The following is a 21,331-nucleotide window of genomic DNA, read 5'->3' as shown; positions in this document are numbered from 1 at the left end:
TTGGAGAGATGCATTGAGGCACAAAAGACCATCTACTTATGCTTTATTGACTATGAAAAGGCTTTTGATAAAGTAAGACACGAGAAAGTAATAGAGGTGCTGAACAAGTACGATCTGTGATGGGAGAATTTGCAGATAATAAAGAACTTGTATTGGAAACAGAAAGCGGCGGTCAGGGTAGAAAATGAGCTATCACCATGGGCTTGTATTAAACCAGGCGTAAGGCAAGGCTGTGTTGGCTCGCCGGATTTGTTCAACCTCCACGGAGAATGGACTTTTCAGGAATGCGACCTTCAGGAGACAGGTATTCCAATTGGAGGCCGGAAGGTGGATAACATCAGGTATGCAGACGACACCGTGTTGTCAGCTGATGGCGAATGCGAACTGCAAATTATGCTGAATAAAGTGAATGAGAAAAGCCTTGACTATGGACTTAAAATCAACCCTAAGACTACAAAGTCGATGGTGGTAAGCAAAACAAACACTAAAGGCCACATTTAGGGGGGTGTTAAAGATCTTTATGCACAAGTTCTTGCCTACTCAACATGTACCTTGGATGGTTTGCTCTCTCCTCAAGACCAATACATTACCACTGGGCAACTTTGCTCTCTGGCCATTATTATGTGAACCAATTCACAAATCTCAATGCCCATTAACCTTAGGGTCAAATTATAAATGATTAAGTATAAAATATTAATACCCATGTGGAGTATATATGGAGTCCACAGCCAAAAGCAAGAGACTCGGAAATAACCGAGGAATTACCGAGAAAAATGAAATTGTGCTGAAACTAGAGAGGGTTCATAGGAGGGTCAGGAAAATGAATCCAGGTTTGAATGGCTTGCTATAAAGAGAGTGCTTGAGAGCTCTGGGCCTATATTCACTAGGATTCAGAAGAATGAGGGGTGACGTCATTGAAGCCTATCGAATGGTTAAAGGCCTTCACGGAGTAGATATGGGAAGGATATTTCTCATGGCAGAAGACTCTAAGACCAGAGAATACAACCTCAGAATAGAGGGGCGTCCTTTTAGAATGGAGATGACGAGGTTTAGCCAGAGAGTGGTGAATTTGTGGAATTCTTTGCCACAGACAGCTGTGGAGGCCAAGTCTTCATGTATATTTAAAGCAGAGGTTGAAATTCTTGATTGGCCAGGGCGTGAAGGGATATGGAAGAAGGCAGGAGATTGGGGTTGAGAGGAAAGTTGGATCAGCTATGAAGAAATGATGAAGAAGACTCGATGGCTCATAGGGCCTATATCTCCTATATCTTATGGTCTAGATTAGCTTAGGTCTTAAATCATGACTGGGAAGGGGAAAAGGATGATGGTGAGGAGCAGAGGTACAATTCCCATATCATGATCTCCTATGCTTGATCTCCTGTAAATGAGCCAGATTGAAGGGACCTGATATTTAATTGTGCAAGATGCACTGAGCTTCCTCTGGGCAGCTGTTCCAGTTTTCTAATTGTTCTCAATGGAAGTGCACAACATTGCTTATAAAGATAGAGACAATGGTCATATTTTCATTTTCTGGAGATATAAAGACCATGAGCATTATTCTGTCCTCCACTGAAATGTCCCCTAACAGTGCCGTCCGGTCCAGCCTTTGTCCATTGCACCTAGTCTACCAATTCTCTGCCCAAATTGCTGACCAATTTTGGCCTGAAGATGGTAAGAATTGACGATGACCGGAAAGGGCAGCTTTTAGAGACCACTAATTACCATCTTCAGAAACTACCATCTAAAGTAGTGGTTCTCAATCCTTCTCCGATCACGGTCCACGTGATTTTCATTTACCTCTATTCCAAAGCTCTAAATAGGATACTTTATAATATACAATATCCTTCCAACCAGCAATGAAAAAGCCCTTAATATTGTTACTCTGGGTATTTAGTGAGATCCTCACAACTGATACAAAATAGCTATTTTTTGAATATCTCTTTGCAATTTGATTAAAGATCATCTCTTTTCACAGTATCAAGATGGTTAAAAATACAACTAGCATTTTAGGTAATTAAAAAAATGCTATTATATATGGAAATTCTATTTGGCAGTAAAGAGCGTGAATTAAACTTCCTTTCAAAATACGATAAGTATCAGGGATTTAATGGGTTTAGATTAGTGGCAGATGGGGATGCAGTGGTAGGCTTCATGAGTTTTTGCCTCTCTGCATTTTAGCCACTTCTGGCAGATGACCCCACTGCAGTAACTGCTGCCTTCATGTCAGGTTTTATAAATATTATAACATGCACGGGACAGTGGAAGGCAAACAGGACTAGCCTCCTGCTGCATACTCACTGATATCCCTTGCTGCAGACAGCCCAGCCCAATCTACAGTTTGTGATTTGGGGGTGGATGTGGAGCAGGGCTCAGTGTACCATCCTGCAGGGTGTGAACAGTGCTTTGTACTTGGTCAAGCAGGACTAGAGATAACAATTCATGAGTTGCAACCCCGCCACATACAAGCCAAGCCATTTTGCTACCTTATTTACATCATATAGCATTATTTTCCCATTCATTTCATTCAGGGTTCCAATTAAATTACATATATTCATTTCTTTTTTAAATAATTTATATACAATATTTCATTAAAGCAGTAAACCTATCATGGTCCATTCAGAAACTCCTGTGGCCCCAGTTTCTTGTTTTCTTTTTACTTGTGAACCCTATGAAATCCAGCCCACAAGCTCCCACAGGTCCCTCGACTATACATCCGCTCACCATGCCTCCTGCAAGGATCCCATTTTTTCCCCCTCGGATTCTGAGTCTCCACCGCAGTTGTTCCAATGATGAGGCTTTCTACTCGGATGCCTCTGAAATATCCTCCTTCTTCCTGAAATGTGGCTTCCCTCTGCAAGACCACATTTCCTGCATTTAGCACACAGCTGCTCTCACTCTCTCTCCCACAACAAAGAATAAAGAGTTCACCCAGTACTCACCTTCCACTCCACCAGTCTTTTTATTTAACATATTATCCTTCACAAGTTCTGCCAATTCTACCATGATTCAACCACCAGTCACGTTCTCCTCTCCTTTCTGTATTTTACAGGAACTGCTCATCTCATGACTCTCTGCTCTACACTTCTGTCCCCAGCAACCACTCTCCATCCCATGGCAATTTCCATGCAACACTTGCCCATTCGCCTTTTCCCTTTCTACCACCCAGGGACCGAAACACACATTCCAGATCAAGCAGCGATTCACTTGGATCTTTTCCAATCCATTCTGCTACATTCAATGTTCACAAGTTGAGAAACCAAACCCAGATTGAGTGATCACTTTGCAAAGCAACAACATTCAATCTGCAGTGACGATCCACAGCTTCCTGTTGCTTGCCACCTTTACTTCCAATCCAATGTCCATTTCAACTTGTCTGCCTATGGCCTTCTCCATTACCATTTCCCTTGCAGCCCCAGTTTTACTTTGAAAACTGTAAACCTCCCACCCTCTCTGCATTCTGAGGAAGGCTTGCTGACCTGAAATGTTAATTGGTTTCTCTTACCACGAATACTGCCTGACTGAGTTCTTCCAGCATTTCTGTTTTGTTTCACTGTTAATTACGGATTTTCCTGCCCCCCTTTGAACCTACTCGTCAAAATCCCACCCAGGAGTAAAACCAAACCTAAAACTATAAGTACACAACATTACAATGTCAATTTTGACATGGGAGCAGAATTAAGCCATTTGGCCCATCGAGTCTGCTCTGCCATTTCATCATGGCTGATTTATTAACCCTCTCAACCCCATTTTTTTGCCTTCTCCTGGTGACCTTTGATGCCCTTACTAATTGAGAACATATCAACCTTTGCATGAAATACGTACACCAAATGGCTTGGCCTCCACAGCTGTCTGTGGTAATGAATTCCAGATTCATCACCCTCTGGCTAAAGAAATGCCTCCTCATCTCGGTTCTAAAGGGACATTCTTCTATTCTGAGACTATGCCCTCTGGTCCTAGACTCCCTCGCTATAGGAAGCATCCTCTCCACAGCCACTCCATCTAGGAATTCCAATATTCTATAGGTTTCAATGAAGTTCCCTTCCTAACATAATAAAAGTTAGACTATTGTAAATTCCCTTTGCTTCTTTTTGCTTGTTGACAAACATCTCTGGTGGAAATGGGAGCTTCATCACCACATTTAGCAGATGAAATCATTATCAAACACAAGAAGGCCTTGTTTGGCAAACCGAACATCACTGCTGTATTGTTATGAAATTTCCATTCTGCATCAATAATTCAATGTTGTTCTATTGACTTGTGGGCAGAGTTTAGTAATGACTGTTCCACTATATTCTTTTAGATGTAATTGCCAATATCTCATTTATTCAGCAGCAAAATGCATGATTTCACGCCCGTTCTGATGCCAGGACAGAAAATGACTCACCTCACATCCCCAAAAGACAACTTGAATGCTGTTCTGGGAGGAAAATTCATTCACAAAAGACTGATATCATATCTATCAATATTCCCAATCTCACTGATTCCCTTACAACCATTAAAGTCCAATCGTCCAAACAAGTCTATTTGCACTTTCAAACATACACAAAGTAACTCAATATATTCAAAGAGCTGTGGAAGAAAGTGTTGAATTAAGACATTACTTTAAGTGCTTATTCTATACATGGTGTATTAGCCAATAAATAATGAACTCACATATTGCCTTTTAAATGTGAACTTAACAAATATTACATCCACACTACCACCAGAATAAATGACTAACAAATGTAAAAAGTCAAAATGTACCAGACAGCTTTAAATTTCAAAGTAATCTCTTTCATCCCATTAATTTGATTATTGTGTGAGGTTGTGTTGGTTAAGTATCAGATATTTATAAGCCAAAAGATTTTATGGGTTCAGTTACAGTATTAAAGTGGCACTATTTATGTTAGAGTATTTTTGGCAGGCTTGTCATAGTCTTCATTTGCCAAACTCTCAACATACTGACCTTAACCGCATAGCACATAGCAAAGCTCAAATGAAAACAACGTGCTATGAAATGACATAGTCATTCCTCTCTCCGGGATAAAGATAGTGTCCTTTTAATAGAAAGCTGATTATGGGCTTTATCAACCCCCGCCATTATATCACATTTGAACAATAAATGAAATGAACTTACAGACATTTCCGGTGTTGTCAAAACTGGTGAGAACATCTTCAACATTCAGGGGACCAACACTGTGTCTTAACAAAGTAAAGGAACATTAAGTGCAAAATCTTCCCATAATGAAAGATGTTTAAAATCCTAATATGTACAGTATTTATCAGTATTTTTAGAATACAAATGATGACACAGCAAATAAAAATAAAAATATACATGCACATTTCTAACAATCTTTAATCATTCATTTACCTGTGTTAGCAATCTCTGCCCGTTCTTTTAGTTAACTAGTAGATCATTCATTTAACCCTAACAGTTGTGTGTGAGCATCCTGGCAGTTATAATCAAAGTTTGCACATGAAGGCACCAAAAAGGGTGACTGCTTTATAGGGAGCAAGAAAGTAAGCAGATACCTTATTCACATTTATGACTCAGATGTGTCAAGAAATAAGTAAGGTCTTTTACTGAAATAAAACCACATTTCAACTGGTTTTTATAAACTATTGTTACTTGTTCTGGTACAATGAAAATCTAGAAGCAGCACATGGATCAATTAGTCATCTAATAGGATGCTGGCATTGTTGGACAAATAACAGATGAAAAATTTAGAGTGTGAACAATGGAAAATCCCAGAGCAAAATTAGGCCAAATTTACTGACCTTACATGGAAGGGACTAAATAGTGCAAGCTAACTGAAAAAAAATTCAGCAAAATCGACTAAAAGCAGGAAATATTGAAAACATTTGGTATTAAGATGTCTTTCCTGCAATATGTGTACACACACAGCATATTCATTCTTTGATCTTCTTTCTACTTGTAACAATAGTTAGAAAATTAATCTAAATTTAAGTGCCTGGTAACTTGTATGATAACTTGGTAATGCATATTGCTGGAATATAGAGCAACATTCCCTCATCCTGCCTGCACATACTAGGAAACTGTGCCCAGGTATAGCCAAGAATACCAATACATTATTCCAGCAATTATTCCAGAAATATAACATTGTCAAAACCTGGAAGCAAATTAGTGTTCTTCCTGATATTCCTTATAGTTAGTAATATGTTCAGACAAATACAATGGCAAACAAAGAAGATATAACATTCTAAATTGGAGATTAGGGTAGGGGGGCAAAAGAAAGGCTCACTTTGAGAAGTAGTGATGAATTCTGTTAGTAAATGTCGCTAAACTGAGATTAATATTTTTTGTAGTTCAATTCTGTACATCAGAAAATATACTTAAAAACAGTTTACCTTAAATATACCCTATACTGGGGATAGGGAATGCATGTGTACTCTACCCACATTTCATTATCAGAATCTGCCTCTGATTTCTTCACCACATTTGTGCAAAATATGTTGAAAGTCAATGATCTTCTAATAGAAATATTTTGCAGATTTTCTTTATCTATGCTCTTCTGTTTCAGCACCTATTGAAAGAAAAGGCAATCATTGCTTATGACAATGACATGGGTCTTGTGATTTGGTCACAACAAACTCTTTTGAAGCAGGCACAGCACAACTTCACTAGCTCGGACTTTAATAAATGCAGAAGTATTTATCAGTGAAACAAAGGCAACAGTACATCGTGTCAGGGGCTTGCAACTACACCATGACAGGTAAATACTTAAATACATTTTGCACTTCAGTTGCAAATGCAAAATTGAAAGTTTTAAGGAAGTGTTTATTAACCATACTGGTCCCTGAAAGCTCATATCCCTGTTGACCTCCTGGAGCAGTTCCCTGGCACAAACCTCCTAGCTGATTGGCAAAGTCCAGCAGAGTATGTAACCTTTTCATAAGAACACGATGGAAGACGGCCATAACAGCCATTTAAATTACCAACCCAAGTTAGCCAGCTGTCAAAACTATCAAAGAGACCAAGATTATTTTTTCGTGAGTGCAGCAGGCCAGGCAGCATCTCCAGGAGGAGGTACAGTCTGCAGATTTCCTCGTGTTTGCAAGTTTTTTTTTACGTTTTGTTCAATACTTTGAGATATTTAAAAACTTAAACAAAACTAAATATTCTAATTGAAAGTTTTAAATTAAAGTTCAAAGTAAATTTTATTATCAAAGTCACCATATACAACTCTGAGATTAATTCTCTTGTGGGCATACTCAATAAATCTATAGAGTAATAGAAAGACCATCCAACTAGGGTGTTCAACCAGAGTGCAGAAGGCAACAAACTGTGCAAGTACAAAGAGAGGAAATAACAATAATAATAATAATAAATAAATAAGCGATAAATAGCAACAACATGAGGTGAAGAGTCCTTGAAAGTGAGTTGAGTCCCTTGAGAACATTTCAGTTATTAGAAACATTTAAAATATACATATAAACACAACCCAAAAATGTAAATTGTGCTTTGCTCTGTTCTTTTCAATTCAAGTAAGTGGCCTCACTGGACTTACAGTTCAAGTTTAATTGTCATTCAACCATACATGAATACCCATGAATACAGCCAAATAAAACAGCGTTACTCGGGGGCCAAGGTGCAACACGCAGTACCAACACAAAGTACATATAGCACACGTAAAACAACAACAATAACAGAAGGATGCTTTTGCTTAAATGGAAAGATGTGGCCCTTCCTATTCACACCCAATGGTTATCTGATGTGATGTCATGTTTAAATTTAGAGAAGATTCGATGTTCAATCTTTGAATCTTATCAAGACTTTCAAACATTGTGGGGACCTTTTCTGAAATATTTTCAAAACCTTTGATTTGCTGTTAAAGCACAGATGATGACTAACAATCATTTTTCTTTTTTTTCTACTTATCAGCTTTGGTCTTGATAGTGGGTTAGATTTTTTTAATATAATATAATTATTATTTTTCAATGTTACGAACTAATTGACTTGTACGAATATAGGGTAAAGGAGTCTTTATATGCAATTTAGTTTAATATATTGACATATATATTTTTTCCCTGTACTCTGTATTCTTATATATATAAATTAATAAAAATATTGGAAAGAGTAAAATAACAAGCACAAGATATCAGTCATTCACACTAAAAATATCGTCCAAACCCCAGAGTCCATGAATGGTGCAGTAATCTGGAGTTGAACACAATACGGCTTGTCCTCTGCCGACTGAACTGGTAGTGATTCCTGCCTGTGGTCATCAAACTTTACAACTCCTCCCTTGGAGGGTCAGACACCCTGAGCCAATAGGCTGGTCCTGGACTTATTTCATAATTTACTGGCATAATTTACATATTACTATTTAACTATTTATGGTTCTATGACTATTTATTATTTATGGTGCAACTGTAATAAAAAACAATTTCCCCCTGGGATCAATAAAGTATGACTATGACTATAAGGCTGCAGAGGTTCATGCACCCACATGGGATACAGAAAATAAGCATTGCAGTATTTTAGTGTGCAGCAGTTATGAAAGTAACATTTTTATTGTTACATTTAACTATCAACATTTAGAGAAATATTCCTTACTTCAAACTGGCAGAAATTGTATTTTATTACAAGTAGTGCAATGAAACGCCACAACCACTCTAACACTGATTGTTCAACAAGTACCCAGATGTCATGAGTTATAATCCTAAATAGGGCCATTCCAATATTAGCAAACACATGGTGTCCTCATCCCTGTCCAAAACAATGATGCTCTGCTCCTTTGACCCAGGGGAAAAATCCCTGCCTTGAGCATATCAAGCCCTCCAGGAAGTTTAAAGGCTTGATTAGCTTTATTTGTCACATGTAGGTCCAAACATTGAAACAATATGGTGAAATGCAACACTTGATTCAATGACCAACACAATCGGCGATGTGCTGTAGCCCGCAAATACTGCCTTGCTTCTGATAGCAACACAGCATGCGCTCAACTTATTAATCCAAACCCGTACATCTTTGGAATGTGGGAGGAAACGGGAGCACCTGAAGGAAGCCCACGCAGTCATGGCGAAAACGTACAGACTGCTTCTCGGTTTCTAACCACACACAACATACAGTATGCAATGACACACTGCCTCTAACTCTTGCACGGGTCTTTATGATCTCAGGAGGAATGCGATTTCTTGGGTCCACAGAATGGCGCATTGTTAGGCTCCTCATTGGTTGTACTACCTGCTGCTCACTTGTGGCTTTTCATACTCGCCCTTGTTGCAGAGACAGAACGATGGAGAGGGGATACAGAGATGCACACTCAGATGTCCACTGAAAGTGATTTGCAAATCCAGATGGAAGTAACTGTAGAAAGAAAGCTTTGCTTGAGGGAAGAAGATGGGAACTATCACAACTCTTGCTATTTTCTCAGGAAAAGATGCATCAGTGCCAATAAAGTTTCATGACCTGACCATTGTCTAATACATTAAGATGAAACCTCATATTCAAGCAACTCTGCTTGTCAGGAAATTATTTATATTTTCTACATCCTCCACATGCACAACAGGAAGGGTATAATGCTTTGTCAACACTAGCGGATTCACAGGCGTCTATTATTATATCCCATCTGACATGTTTGCAACCCACAAGTACATTCACCATGACTCTAAGTCATGTATATGCATTTCACACATGTAAACAATAACTGCAGCTCTGTTTTAAGCAAGATTCTTTATGTACATTAATGTGCTTTTCACATCACTGCAGCAAGAACGAGACCAAAAAGCCACAAGCGGGCAGCACTCTCACAGGAGGAGAAGGAAGATAATGTATTAATGGAGCAGGTGAAACATTCATGAAGAGTCTGACAATAACCCAGTCAACCTCAATCCCCTTGAAGACCTGTGCAGCAGCATCAGAGAGTGCTTCATTGCATATTTTGTTTGGAGTCAGAAGCAGAGTTTTTAGAGGACTTAACAAGCTGCTCTAGGCAGGATGTTTTCCTTGGATAATGAACATAAAATGTTGGAGCAGTTTTACAATATGGTTTAGGGCCAAGAAAAGGAGAAATTTCTACAATTGGGGAGTTAAGCGCTGGAGGGCAATACATGCCTAATCATTGGGTTCATTTAAAGTTCAAAGTAACTTTTATTATCAAAGTACATATATGTCACCATATACAACACTAAAATTCTTTTTCTTGTGGGAAAACTCAACAGAATCAGTGAAAGACCACCCAACTAGGGCGTGCAACCAGAGTGCAAAAGACAACAAACTAATAAAAATCAAGAACATGAGATGAAGAGTCCTTGAAAGTGAGTCCCCAGGTTGTGGAAACATTTCAATGTTTGGGCAGTTGAGAAGTTGAGTTAAGTTATCCCCTTTGGTTCAAGAGCCTGATGGCTGAGGGGTGGTAACTATTCCTGATCCCGGTGGTGCAAATGCAGAGGCTCTTGTACCTTCTTCCTGATGGCAGCAGCATGAAGAGAGCATGTCCTAAGAAGTGATGGATACTGATTTCCTGCAACAGCGATTCATATAGATGGGTTTTACCTATGGTGGACTGGGTCGTATCCACTACTTTTTGAAGGATTTTCCATTTAAGGGCATTGGTGTTTCCATAGCAAGCTGTAATGCCGCCAGTCGATATACTCTCCACCACACAGCTATAGAAGTCAAAGTCAAAGTTTTAGATGTCATGCTGAATCTCCACACAAACCCATAAGGAAGCAGAGGCATTGCCATCCTTCCTTTGTAATTGTACTTGTGTGGTGGACCCAGGACAGGTTCTCTGAAATAGTAACACCTAGGAATTTAAAGTTGCTGACCCTGTCCACCTTTGATCCTCTGATGAGAATGGGCTCATATACCTCCTGTATTGAATAATCAGCTTTTTGGCCCTGCTGATATTGAGTGAGAGGTTGTTGTTATGACACCACTCAGCCAGATTTTCGATCTCCCTTCTGTATGCTGATTCATCACTGCTTTTGATTTAGTCCACGACAGTGGTGTCACCAGCAAACTTGAATATGGCATTGGAGCTGTGCTTAGCCACACAGTCATGTGTAAAGCGAGTAGAGCAGGGGACTAAGCACCTGGAGACTGTGGAGGAGATGTTGTTGCCAATCTGAACTGACTGGGGTCTGCAAGTGAGGAAATCCAGGATCCACTTTGAACAAATGATCTATAGATTTATGAACATTAAACAAGAGATATAGAGACAGTGATAGTCGACAGGACTGGGACAGAATGGACCTTAATTAATGGGTTACCCATGCTCCACTTTCTTATATTTTTGATAAATGTGTTTATTACTGCCACAGGTACCAAGGTACAGGGGAAAAGTTTTGTTTTGCATGCCATCCATACAACAGCGTATTGAGGTAGTAAAAGAGAAAACAATAACCGAATGCAGAATACAGTGTTACAGTTAGAGAGGAAGTGCAGTGCAGGCAGATAATATGGTGCAAGGCCATAACGAGGTAGATTATGAGGTCAAGAGTCCATCGTATTGTATCGGGGACATTCAATAGTCTTATAACAGCAAGACAGTAGCTGTCCTTGGCCTGACAGTATGTGGTTTCAAACCCAATGAGGTTTGAGAAGAGAAATGTCTAGGGTGGGTGGGGTCTTTGGTATTGCCAGCTGCTTTACCAAGACAGCAATAATTGCAGACAAAAGTCCCTGGAGGGGAGGCCTTTTTCTATGAAATAACCAATTTTTTTTTTGTGGTAGGTTTGAAGATTCAGTTTCATTACAACAGGGAAAGTAAGGTGAAATAAGTAAAGGACAACAATCTAGATGCTTTTTTTCATCTGACTAACTTGAAAAAAGAAACACTGCAAATTAGACTCTAGTTTATTGCTCATGCATCTTTTCAAATTATACTAGCATCTATGTAGCTGTAAACCGGTCCAAAATTTTGCACTAAAATCCTTAATGGGCTTCATTGATGTTCCTATCATTACTGCATTATCTGCATTTCTATAAAAACAAATATCTAGTGTCGCTGGACCTCATTTGCTGTTAGAATTCTTTCATTGAGTCCTGCCTCGATACAGCAAGAAGAATCTATCCTTTCTCGCAAAGGAAATGATATGTCGATGAATATTGTATTTTCCCTGTTTTTATCCCGATCTCATAGAGAAACAACGCATTTATCTATGGGAATCTCACAAGAGTTTTACACGTTTTTATTTTTCAAAAAATATGGGAATGTGGAAAATATCCACAAACATGATTCTCATCCCAATAATTTCAAATACCAAGATTGAGGGTGTAGGGGACAGTGATGAAGACTATCAAAGTTTGCAGTGGGAACGGGACCAGCTGAAAAATGGCAGATGGAATTTAATTCAGACAAGTGTGAGGTGTTGCATTTTGGGGCAACAAACTAAGGTTCACTCCACTCTTTCAGGAGGGAGGCAGAAGAAAGGAAATTATAGGCCAGTTAACTTGACTTCAGTGATTGGGAAAATGTTGGGAGTCCATTATTAAGAACGAGGCTTCGAGGTACTTGGAGGCACATGACAAACTAGGCCAAAGACAGCATAATTTCCTTAAGGCTTGACAAATCTGTTGGAATACATTGAGGAAATAACAGGCAGGAAAGACACTGGATCTTGTTTAGTTGGATTTTCACAAGACCTTTGCCATGGTGCCACACATAAGGCTGCATAACAAGATAGGAGCCATGGTATCACAGGAAAGATACTAGCATTGATAGAAGATCGGCTGACTGGCAGGAGGCAAACAGTGGGAATAAAGTGGCCCTTTTCTGGTTGGCTGTTCTAAGGGGTTGGTGTAGGCATATGCTTCTTTTAATGTGATATGTGAATGATCTGGATGATGGAACAAGTGTGGTCAAGTTTGCTGACAATACAAAGATAGGTAGAGCAGCAGGTGCTGTTGAGAAAGCAGGGAATCTGCGCAATGACTTATCTGGGAGAGTGGTGAGAGTGTGGACCTAGCTGTCAGCTGAAGTGAGGGAGGAGGGTTCAAATTCAACATTTAAGAAAAATTTGGATAGGTACATGGATGGGAGTGCTTTGGTCTGGGTTGATGGGTCTAGACAGATTAATGGACGGCTTTTTGGCAGCTCTTGTCCTTCAAACAATAGCAAGTAAAAAAAAAAAATCAAGATTGTCCAGTCATTTCTCTGAGATTGTTTTTTTTTTAAAAAAAGGATATTCTTGTGGAAAGCTAGATGATGTCCACTGTGTCCTATGGAACAATGCATGAAGCTACCTAATTTGCTATGAAGTGCTTTGAGATGCCTCAAGATCATAAAAGGCATGAAGGGAATAATTTATTTTCTTTCCCTTCAGAGCTAGAAGTCAGAGTTGGAATACTTTTCTGAAGGAAAAGAACTATCAATACCAAAAGTATGGTCAGATTATACACACTGGAAGTGCTCTGCACACCCACCAACCAGATCCCGAGGAAGGTCAGAATTACAGAAATCCGGGAAGCTGCGATTTCACAACTGGGCTGGGTTATTGCTGAGGTGGCCGATCTTCCATATTTAATATACAGCCAATAAATACAGAGAATAGCCCAGTTTTCTTTTTGAAATCCGGATAATTTATTCTAGAAAACAGCATTGTCAAAGTAACCATGATTCCTTTGTTTCAATATTATTTACTGGTGATATTAACAATACTACAGCACTGGATTTTAAAGGAGCAAATACCTTTTTGATTGCAGAAATAATTTAATCACCTTTGTCAAGGAATGCCAAAATCAGTGTCCAGGAACTGTGAAATTTTGGTTCTATAATTCAGTGCTTACATGAACAAAATAATTACAGAAGATGAGAGCTCAAAGGTTGTTTGTAGACACTTCTTTGTGAAGGTGCAATGGCAGAAAAATAAAAGATTTTATTTTAAAAATCTGCACATAAAGCATAAAATCTTAGAGGGAAAAAAATTAAACCTATATAAAGCTTGGAATCAAGGACCAAATACTAGCCTCACACATAAAAGTTGCTGGTGAACTCAGCAGGCCAGGCAGCATCTCTAGGAAGAGGTGCAGTCGACGTTTCAGGCCGAGTAAGGGATTTGAAAGTTGGAGGGGGAGGGGGAGACTAGCCTACATGATTTAGGAAATATATGAAGCCTTTAAGAAGACTGTGCAAAAGACCTATTGCATTGGTTCCAGGGATGAGTTGTCATAGCTATATGGGGCAAAAACTCAAAAGAAGGTATAGAACAGGGAGGACAGGGTGTGCAAGGGAATGTGGCGGGGCTGGTGTTTGGGGCAGGATTGTGGTAGTGATGCAAGAAGAGGATAATATGCGTGAACATCTGCCTGTCCCTCAGCCTATAGAGGCAGCAGAGTTTGCCCTTTAATTGTCAGTGTTTACCTTCCACTGGAAGAAGGCTTCACTCTGTCAAGTCCTCACGGTAATTGGCATGTCATACTTCAAAGGAAAACATGCACAATGGTTAAACAGAGACACCTAGGGGATTGAAAAATAACCTGAAACATGTGGGAATACATAGTTCATACCATAATACAGAATAACAACAGTAGCATAAAGAGCAATAGGCATGAGAGCAAGGAAGCAATTTTCTTATCATGTTCACAGACAGTCTATACGTGGCCCAGTCAGAACTGGACACATTTTTGCACCTTGTTGTTGAATTCAGCAAGATCTGTAACAGTACAGGGTTCCTCTAGCGATGGGCATTGTAGGAGATGTTGCATAGTTTGTGGCTCAGTTCCACATTCACAAGTTGTCAGGCCGGTTGTATATCCCCATTTGCTTAGTGACACCTTTGAACGACCTACACCAGTCCTAAGTCTGTGAAGGCACTTCCAGGTTGCCCAGTTGCAATTAGCTCCTCGGGGAAGGCTTTCATCCAGTGGGATTTCCATCGTTGGGGGTTGTTTGAGACTGGTGAGCTGGTCTTTCCACAAGGCGATGTGGGCTTCAGATGGGGTTGATTGTAATGGAACAACACTGTTCATGAAGCTCTTCCTTGACTTTAGGCAGTGGGGTGTAGATGTATGACCATGTAGAGGGTGCCTCTCATCCGATGTTTGACGGAGTCGTTCTTTCTTGCTGGCTACTGTTCTTCTTATATCAGGGGGAGCGATACCCGCCCCAGGATAATTTAGGCTGTTGGTGTTTGTTGGTTTGAAACATCCTGTGATAAGTCGGCAGCTTGCATTCAGAACAGTATCCACCTTCTTAGCATGAGTAGATCTTTCCCATGCAGGGCAGGCGTATTCGGCAGTGGAATAGCAAAGAGCAAGTGCACTGGTTCGCAACGTTTTCGAGCTTGCTCCCCATTTTGTGTTAGTGAGCTTATTCAGGATGTTGTTTTGTGTGCTCACTTTTGCCTTTGTCTTATTGATGTGGTTCTTGAAAGTGAGGCATCTGTCAAGGGTGACTCCGAAGTAGACAGGGTGCTCGCAATGCCTCAGTGTTGCTCCACACCAGGTTACTTTAAGCTGTCGTTTGGCTTCATGGTTCCTGAGGTGGAATGCACAAACTTGCGTCTTTGATGGGTTTGCACAGAGGTGGTTTTCTTCATGGTAGGATGTTGGTCCCTCCAAGGCCTCAGAAAGCGTTTTCTCTGCGGTGTTAAAATCAGTGCTTTGGGCAGTGATGCATAAGTCATCAGCATATATAAAACGGCCTGTGACATCATCTATAGGCTGGTCATTCGTGTCGATGTTGTACCACAGCGGTGCAAGCACACTTCCCTGAGGAAGACCATTCTTCTGAATATGCCACGTACTGCGCTTCCCACCTAGATCAACGTAGAACCGGCGATTCTGAAACATGCTTTCTAACAGCTCTGTTAAGTGAATATCTTTTGTCATCTCTAGGATCTTGCAGAGGAGACATCTATGGTTCACTGTATCATAAGCTGCTGACAAGTCTACAAAAACAGCACCTGTTACCATCCATTGCTCAAAACCATCTTCAATATATTGTGTGAGGTTGAGCAGTTGGCTTACTGTTGATTTGCCAGGGCAGAAACCTGCTTGCTCTGGAATGATCTTCTCATCTGCAGTTGGTGCTGTCCTATTGAGTATCAGGCATTCAAACAGCTTATTGGTGTGGCAAAGCAGTGAGATTGGCCGAAAACTCTTAGGATCTGAGGGATCTTTTCTGGGCTTTAATAGTGTGACTTCTGCCAAATATTAGGTAGCTTGTGTGTTGCCAGACAGTGGTTGAACGATTGTAGGAGCCATTTCTTTGCTTGCTGTCCAAAATGCTTTATCTGCTCCGATGCTATGTTGTCAAGACCAATTGCTTTCCCGTGTTTTAGACTAGATATACCAACTTCCAGCTCTTCCATGCTGAATGGTCCAGTGAAGCCAGGGTCATCGCTGAAGCAATGATGGATCGTGACGGAACATTGGCTGGGCACAAAACTGTGACTGCAGCTCAGATAATCAGAATGAGGTTTAATATCACTGGCTTATGTCATGAAACATGTTGTTTCGTGGCAGCAGTAGAGCGCAATACATAATTTAAAAACTATAAATTACAATATATATATATTTAAATTAGTGTAAAAAAAGAGAGGAAAGAAAAAAGTGAGGTAGTGTACATAGCTCATTGTAAGGTGTAACATTGTAAGATTATGATTACGCAGACTGCATGATGCTAACCTACCAAAAATAATGAGAGAGATGGAAAACTATAAGAGGTGTGAAATATTAACACATCTTGCACTACAGAAAAAGTAGTTAAAAGATGTTTTTAAGTAACTGAGACTATAGACCAAAGATTGATTGGGAAGTTAGTGCTGAGCATGTACAGTATCTATCTAAAATTCTAAAGGGTGATTTCAGTCAGATTTTGCCTGCCTACCTACTCATATGAAATCTTCACATCCAAAGTCAAAAAAGGAAGGAAAAATACATTTTGGTACAAAATGATCATCATGTTGCTAAATTATAGTCTTTAGGGCTTTGTCGGCTGAATGAACTGAATAGTTGAGATGAGTAGCTGTTCTTGAACCTGGTGGTGTGGTACTTCAGGTTTCTGTGCCTCCTGCCCAACAGTAGCTGCAGAAAGATGGCATGGCCCAGATGGTGAAGATCTTTGATGATAGATGATGCCTTCTTAAGGTAATGCCTCCTGCAGATACTACCAATAGAGGAGAAGGGTGTCCCATGATGTTCTGGGGAGAGTTCCCTATTCTCTGCAGCTTCTTGCATTCCTGTACATTCAAGCTGCCATACCAAACCACTAAGTAACCAGTCAGGATACTTTCAACAGTTCACCTGTAAAAGTTTATCAAAGTGTTCAGTGAGAAGTTGAAATTCCTTAACCTCCTAAGAAAGTAATAGCACTTGCATACTTTCCTTCTGTTTGTATCTGAGCTGGGCCCAGGACAAGTGATTTGGTATGTTAATCCCAAGGATTTAGATGCTGACTTGCACCACCACCGATCCCCCAGTGTAGACAGTTGCATGTTTGCCCTCCTTCCCCATCATCAAGTCAACAATCACCTCCTTGGTTTTGCTGACATTGAGAAAGATTGTCCTTTGGCACTGCCCAACCAGGTGTCCTATCCCACTCCTAATTAAAGTCTCCCATCACAAAGTGACAAGTGCTGGGGACACTGCTTGTTCTTGTTGATCACAGCACTTAGATCCTGAAGCGCTAGATTGATATCTGCTGAGGTGTAATGTAGACTGCAGTAAAGATGATGGCTGAGAATTCCCGTGGAAGGTAGAATGGTTGGCACTTTGTCTGACGCTCCAGGTCAGGGGAGAGAGAATGGGACAGATCGCCACATGATGAATTTATCATGAAGTAGATGCAACCACCTTTTCCTCTTAATCAACGCTGCCATCCTGACCACGTAGTGGATCATAAAATGCTTGGACTGGAGGGCTGTGTCAGGAGAATTGGGAGCGAGCCACAGAATACACAGCAATTCCTCATGTCCCTCTGATGAGGCAATCCAGCTCTGACGGATTAAATATTGTTTTCTAATGACTGTACATTAACCATGAGGAAGCTAGGGAAGAGGGCCTTAGGTTAGGACCCTGCACTTCAGTCTTACCCAAAGTCCTGTCCAGTAGACCCATTTTCTGAGATATGAAGGTCTTCCCAGTACTTCCAGCTTTTGTTCTACAACGTACTTAAATGCTGCAAGACCTCCTTCATCCAAGAATGTAACACTCAGTCTCAGAGTTTTCCACAGTCTTCCTTTCTGTGGCTCTTCTCTCTGATGTGCCAGCCTTAGAAGTAAATTAATAGCATTCCCACCTCTTCTAGAATTTCAAGAGGTCTAGAATATAAGAGCAGGGATGTGATGCTGAGGCTTTATAAGGCACTGGTGAGGCCTCACCTTGAATGTTGTGAACAGTTTCGGGCCTCTTATCTTAGAAAAGATGTGCTGGCATTGGAGAGGGCCCAGAGGAGGTTCACAAGGATGATTCCAGGAATGAAAGGATTATCATACGAGGAACGTTTGATGGCTCTGGCTCTGTACTCACTGGAATTCAGAAGGATGAGGGGGAGATCTCATTGAAATCTTTCGAATGTTGAAAGGCCCAGACAGAGTAGATGTGGAAAGGATGTTTCCCATGGTGGGGGGGTCTAGCACAAGAGGGCACAGCCTCAGGATAGAAGGATGCCTTTTCAAAACAGAGATGCAGAGAATTTTCTTTAGCCAGAGTGTGATGAATTTGTGGAATTTGTTGCCACATGCAGCTGTGGAGGCTAAGTTGTTGGGTGTATTTAAGGCAGAGATTGATAGCTTCTTGATTGGACATGACATCAAAGGTTACAGGGATAAAGCCAGGAACTGGGATTGAGGAGGAGAAAAGGAAAGGATCAGCCATGGTTGAATGGCAGAGCAGACTCAATGGGCCAGATGGCCTAATTCTGCTCCTATGTCTTATAGTCTTCTGCAATTCCATCCCCCAAAGGTGTTTTAAAGGTAATCAAAGCAGTTTAAATAGTTGCAGTCCTCCACACTTTGAACATGAAATGCAAAACTTACAATCTCTGAGCACAGATATTTAAACTTTAATTATTAGAAACTTAACAGCTGACAGTCAAAGTGTTCTAACCTAGCAAATAATCAGATAAGATTATTGGTGTTTTGCTTCAAAATTCAGGGAACTCAGTTACAATAATCAGAGTAAGATTCACTATCACTGGCATATGTTGTGAAATTTGTTGTTATATGGCAGCAGTACTTTGCAATACATAATAATACAAACTGTAAATTAAAGTATATTAAACAATTAATTAAGCAGAGAAAAAAGAGAAACAAAAAGTAGTGAGGTACTGCCCATGGGTTCAATGTCCATTCAGAGGGGAAGAAGCTCTTTGTCAGTCATTGACCATGTGCCTTTAGGCTCCTGTACCTCCTCACTGAAGGTAGCAATGAGGAGAGAGCATCTCCTGGGTGATGAGGGACCTGAATGATGGATGCTGCCTTTTTGAGGCATCACTACTTTCAGATGTCCTGGATGCTGGGAAGGCTAGTACCCATGATGGAGCTGGCTGAGTTTACAACTTTCTGCAGCTTATTTCAATGCTGTGCAGTGCCCCCCCCCCACCGTACCAGACGGTAACGCAGCCAGTTTGACTACTCTCCATGGTACATCTACAGAAATCTGCAAGTATTTTTTGTGATATATCAAATCTCCTTAAACTCCTACTGAAAGTGTCATGCCTTCTTTGGAACTGCTTTGATATGATGGGCCCAGGATAGTTTCTGAGAGATGTTGACACCCAGGAGCTTGAAGATGTTCACTCTTTCCAGTTCTGATCCCTCGATCAGGACTGATGTGTATTCTCTCGTCTTACTCTTTCTTAAGTCCACAATCAATTCTTTGGCCTTACTGATATTGAGTGCAAGGTTTTTGGTGTGAAAACACCCAGCCAGCTGACTTATCTCACTCGTACGCCTCTTCGTCACCATCTGAAATTCTACAACAATAGTTGTGTCATCAACAAATTTATAGACGGCATTTGAGCTGTGCCTAGCCACAGAATCACGGGTGTAGAGAGAGTAGAGCAGTGGGCTAAGCACATACCCGTGAGCTGTGCAGTGTTGGTAAGCAGCGAGGTAGAGATGTTCCTTCCAATCCGCACAGACTGTGGTCTTCCAGTGAGGAAGCTGAGGATGCAGTTACAGGGAGAGGTACAGAGGCCCAGGTTTTAGAGCTTTTTGATCAGAACTGAAGAATAATTATGTCAAATACTGAGCCATGGTCAATAAACAGCAGCCTGACACAAGTATTAATATTGTCCAGGTGACCCAAGGCTGCATGAAGAACCAATGAGATCACATCCACTGTAGGCCTCATGCAATGATTAGGCAATTTGCAGTGGGTCCAAGTTCCTGCTTAGGCAGGAGTTGATTCTAGCCATAACCAACATCTCAAAGCACCTTGTCACAGTCAATGTGAGTAGAGGGTACGTATACACCACAGACGGCATGGATTCCAAAGCATGACAACAATGTCCTGATCATCAAACGACACAGAAGATCCATCTGGATAATCTTCTTCCAAGACAAGTTTGCAAAAAAAATTGTACCAGCAACTTTTGTGAAATAAGGATCCCTACATACACTCAGATATAGGCTCCAAACTTCTGTTTGTAGATTTGATAGTCAGCAAATTTGTGATTACCCCAGTATTTTGGAAAAAGGACGATCCTGACTAAAATCATCCCTTGCACGTTGGCAATTATAATTATTGATAACAACAGGGAACAGATGGGTGTGAATGCAAGAATGCAAAAGATGAAACCATTGAACAGAACATGGGTGGTAGTTCTTTCCCCTAGGCAGCAACCTTCTTATATAATCAACATATCTGCTTTCATAACAACGATAGACAAGAAAATGCAGGTGAAATATCCGCTATACAATGGTTGAACTACTTTGAAGAGCAGACTTGCATGGAATTAAATGGTCAATGCCACTGCCTTATGCATCAGTAGCATTTTTGACCAAGTGATTCAATAAAATTAAGCTACATCTCCACGGACAATGGTTGTATTTGGCCGAGGTTTGGGTGATGATGCACTCTCTCTCTCTCTCCGTCTTGTTTTACGGCGGTTGGCACCCAGCTTAATGGGGATGATGCTAATTGAAAGAAAGATTCAGACAGACTTCTTTTTTGGCAGGCTGCAATCGTTGTGAGCAGTCATTTGTTCGGCTAAGGCAGCGCAAGGTTTAAAAAGAGCTAAGGACCTTTTGGGACTTTTCAGCAGGCTACAATCATAGCAATCCATTTGGCTCCAGGAAAAGGCCATTAAAAAGAAGTGAGCTACAAAAAGAACAACTGTTCTGTGAGTGGACAGCATTAGAGTGGTCAAGCTTTGATGAGAGCATACACAGGCTCTGAGAAAGTTTCTAGGAATTTTTTCCCCCCTTTCTTTGTCTA

At 40.6% G+C, this 21,331-nt stretch overlaps 1 protein-coding gene across 3 annotated transcripts in view; it reads right to left on the bottom strand.

The window, feature by feature from the left end:
- The window catches only part of camkmt (calmodulin-lysine N-methyltransferase), a 374,714-nt gene that overhangs the window by 337,704 nt on the left and 15,679 nt on the right, over nt 1-21,331 (bottom strand). For 2 of the 3 annotated variants that reach the window (XM_072264994.1, XM_072264991.1), the window contains exons 2-3: nt 6,349-6,524; nt 5,117-5,181 (exon numbers count right to left, since the gene is read on the bottom strand). In XM_072264994.1, coding sequence (XP_072121095.1) covers nt 5,117-5,181; nt 6,349-6,524 — 241 coding nt within the window. The remainder of the gene's footprint in view (nt 1-5,116; nt 5,182-6,348; nt 6,525-21,331) is intronic. The other variant, XM_072264993.1, reaches the window with a different exon arrangement.

Source organism: Mobula birostris, chromosome 8, assembly GCF_030028105.1.
Source record: "Mobula birostris isolate sMobBir1 chromosome 8, sMobBir1.hap1, whole genome shotgun sequence".
Classification (NCBI taxonomy): Eukaryota; Metazoa; Chordata; class Chondrichthyes; order Myliobatiformes; family Myliobatidae; genus Mobula; species Mobula birostris.
Note: the sequence above shows the minus strand (reverse complement) of the source record. Positions and strands in the feature narration are given on the sequence as shown.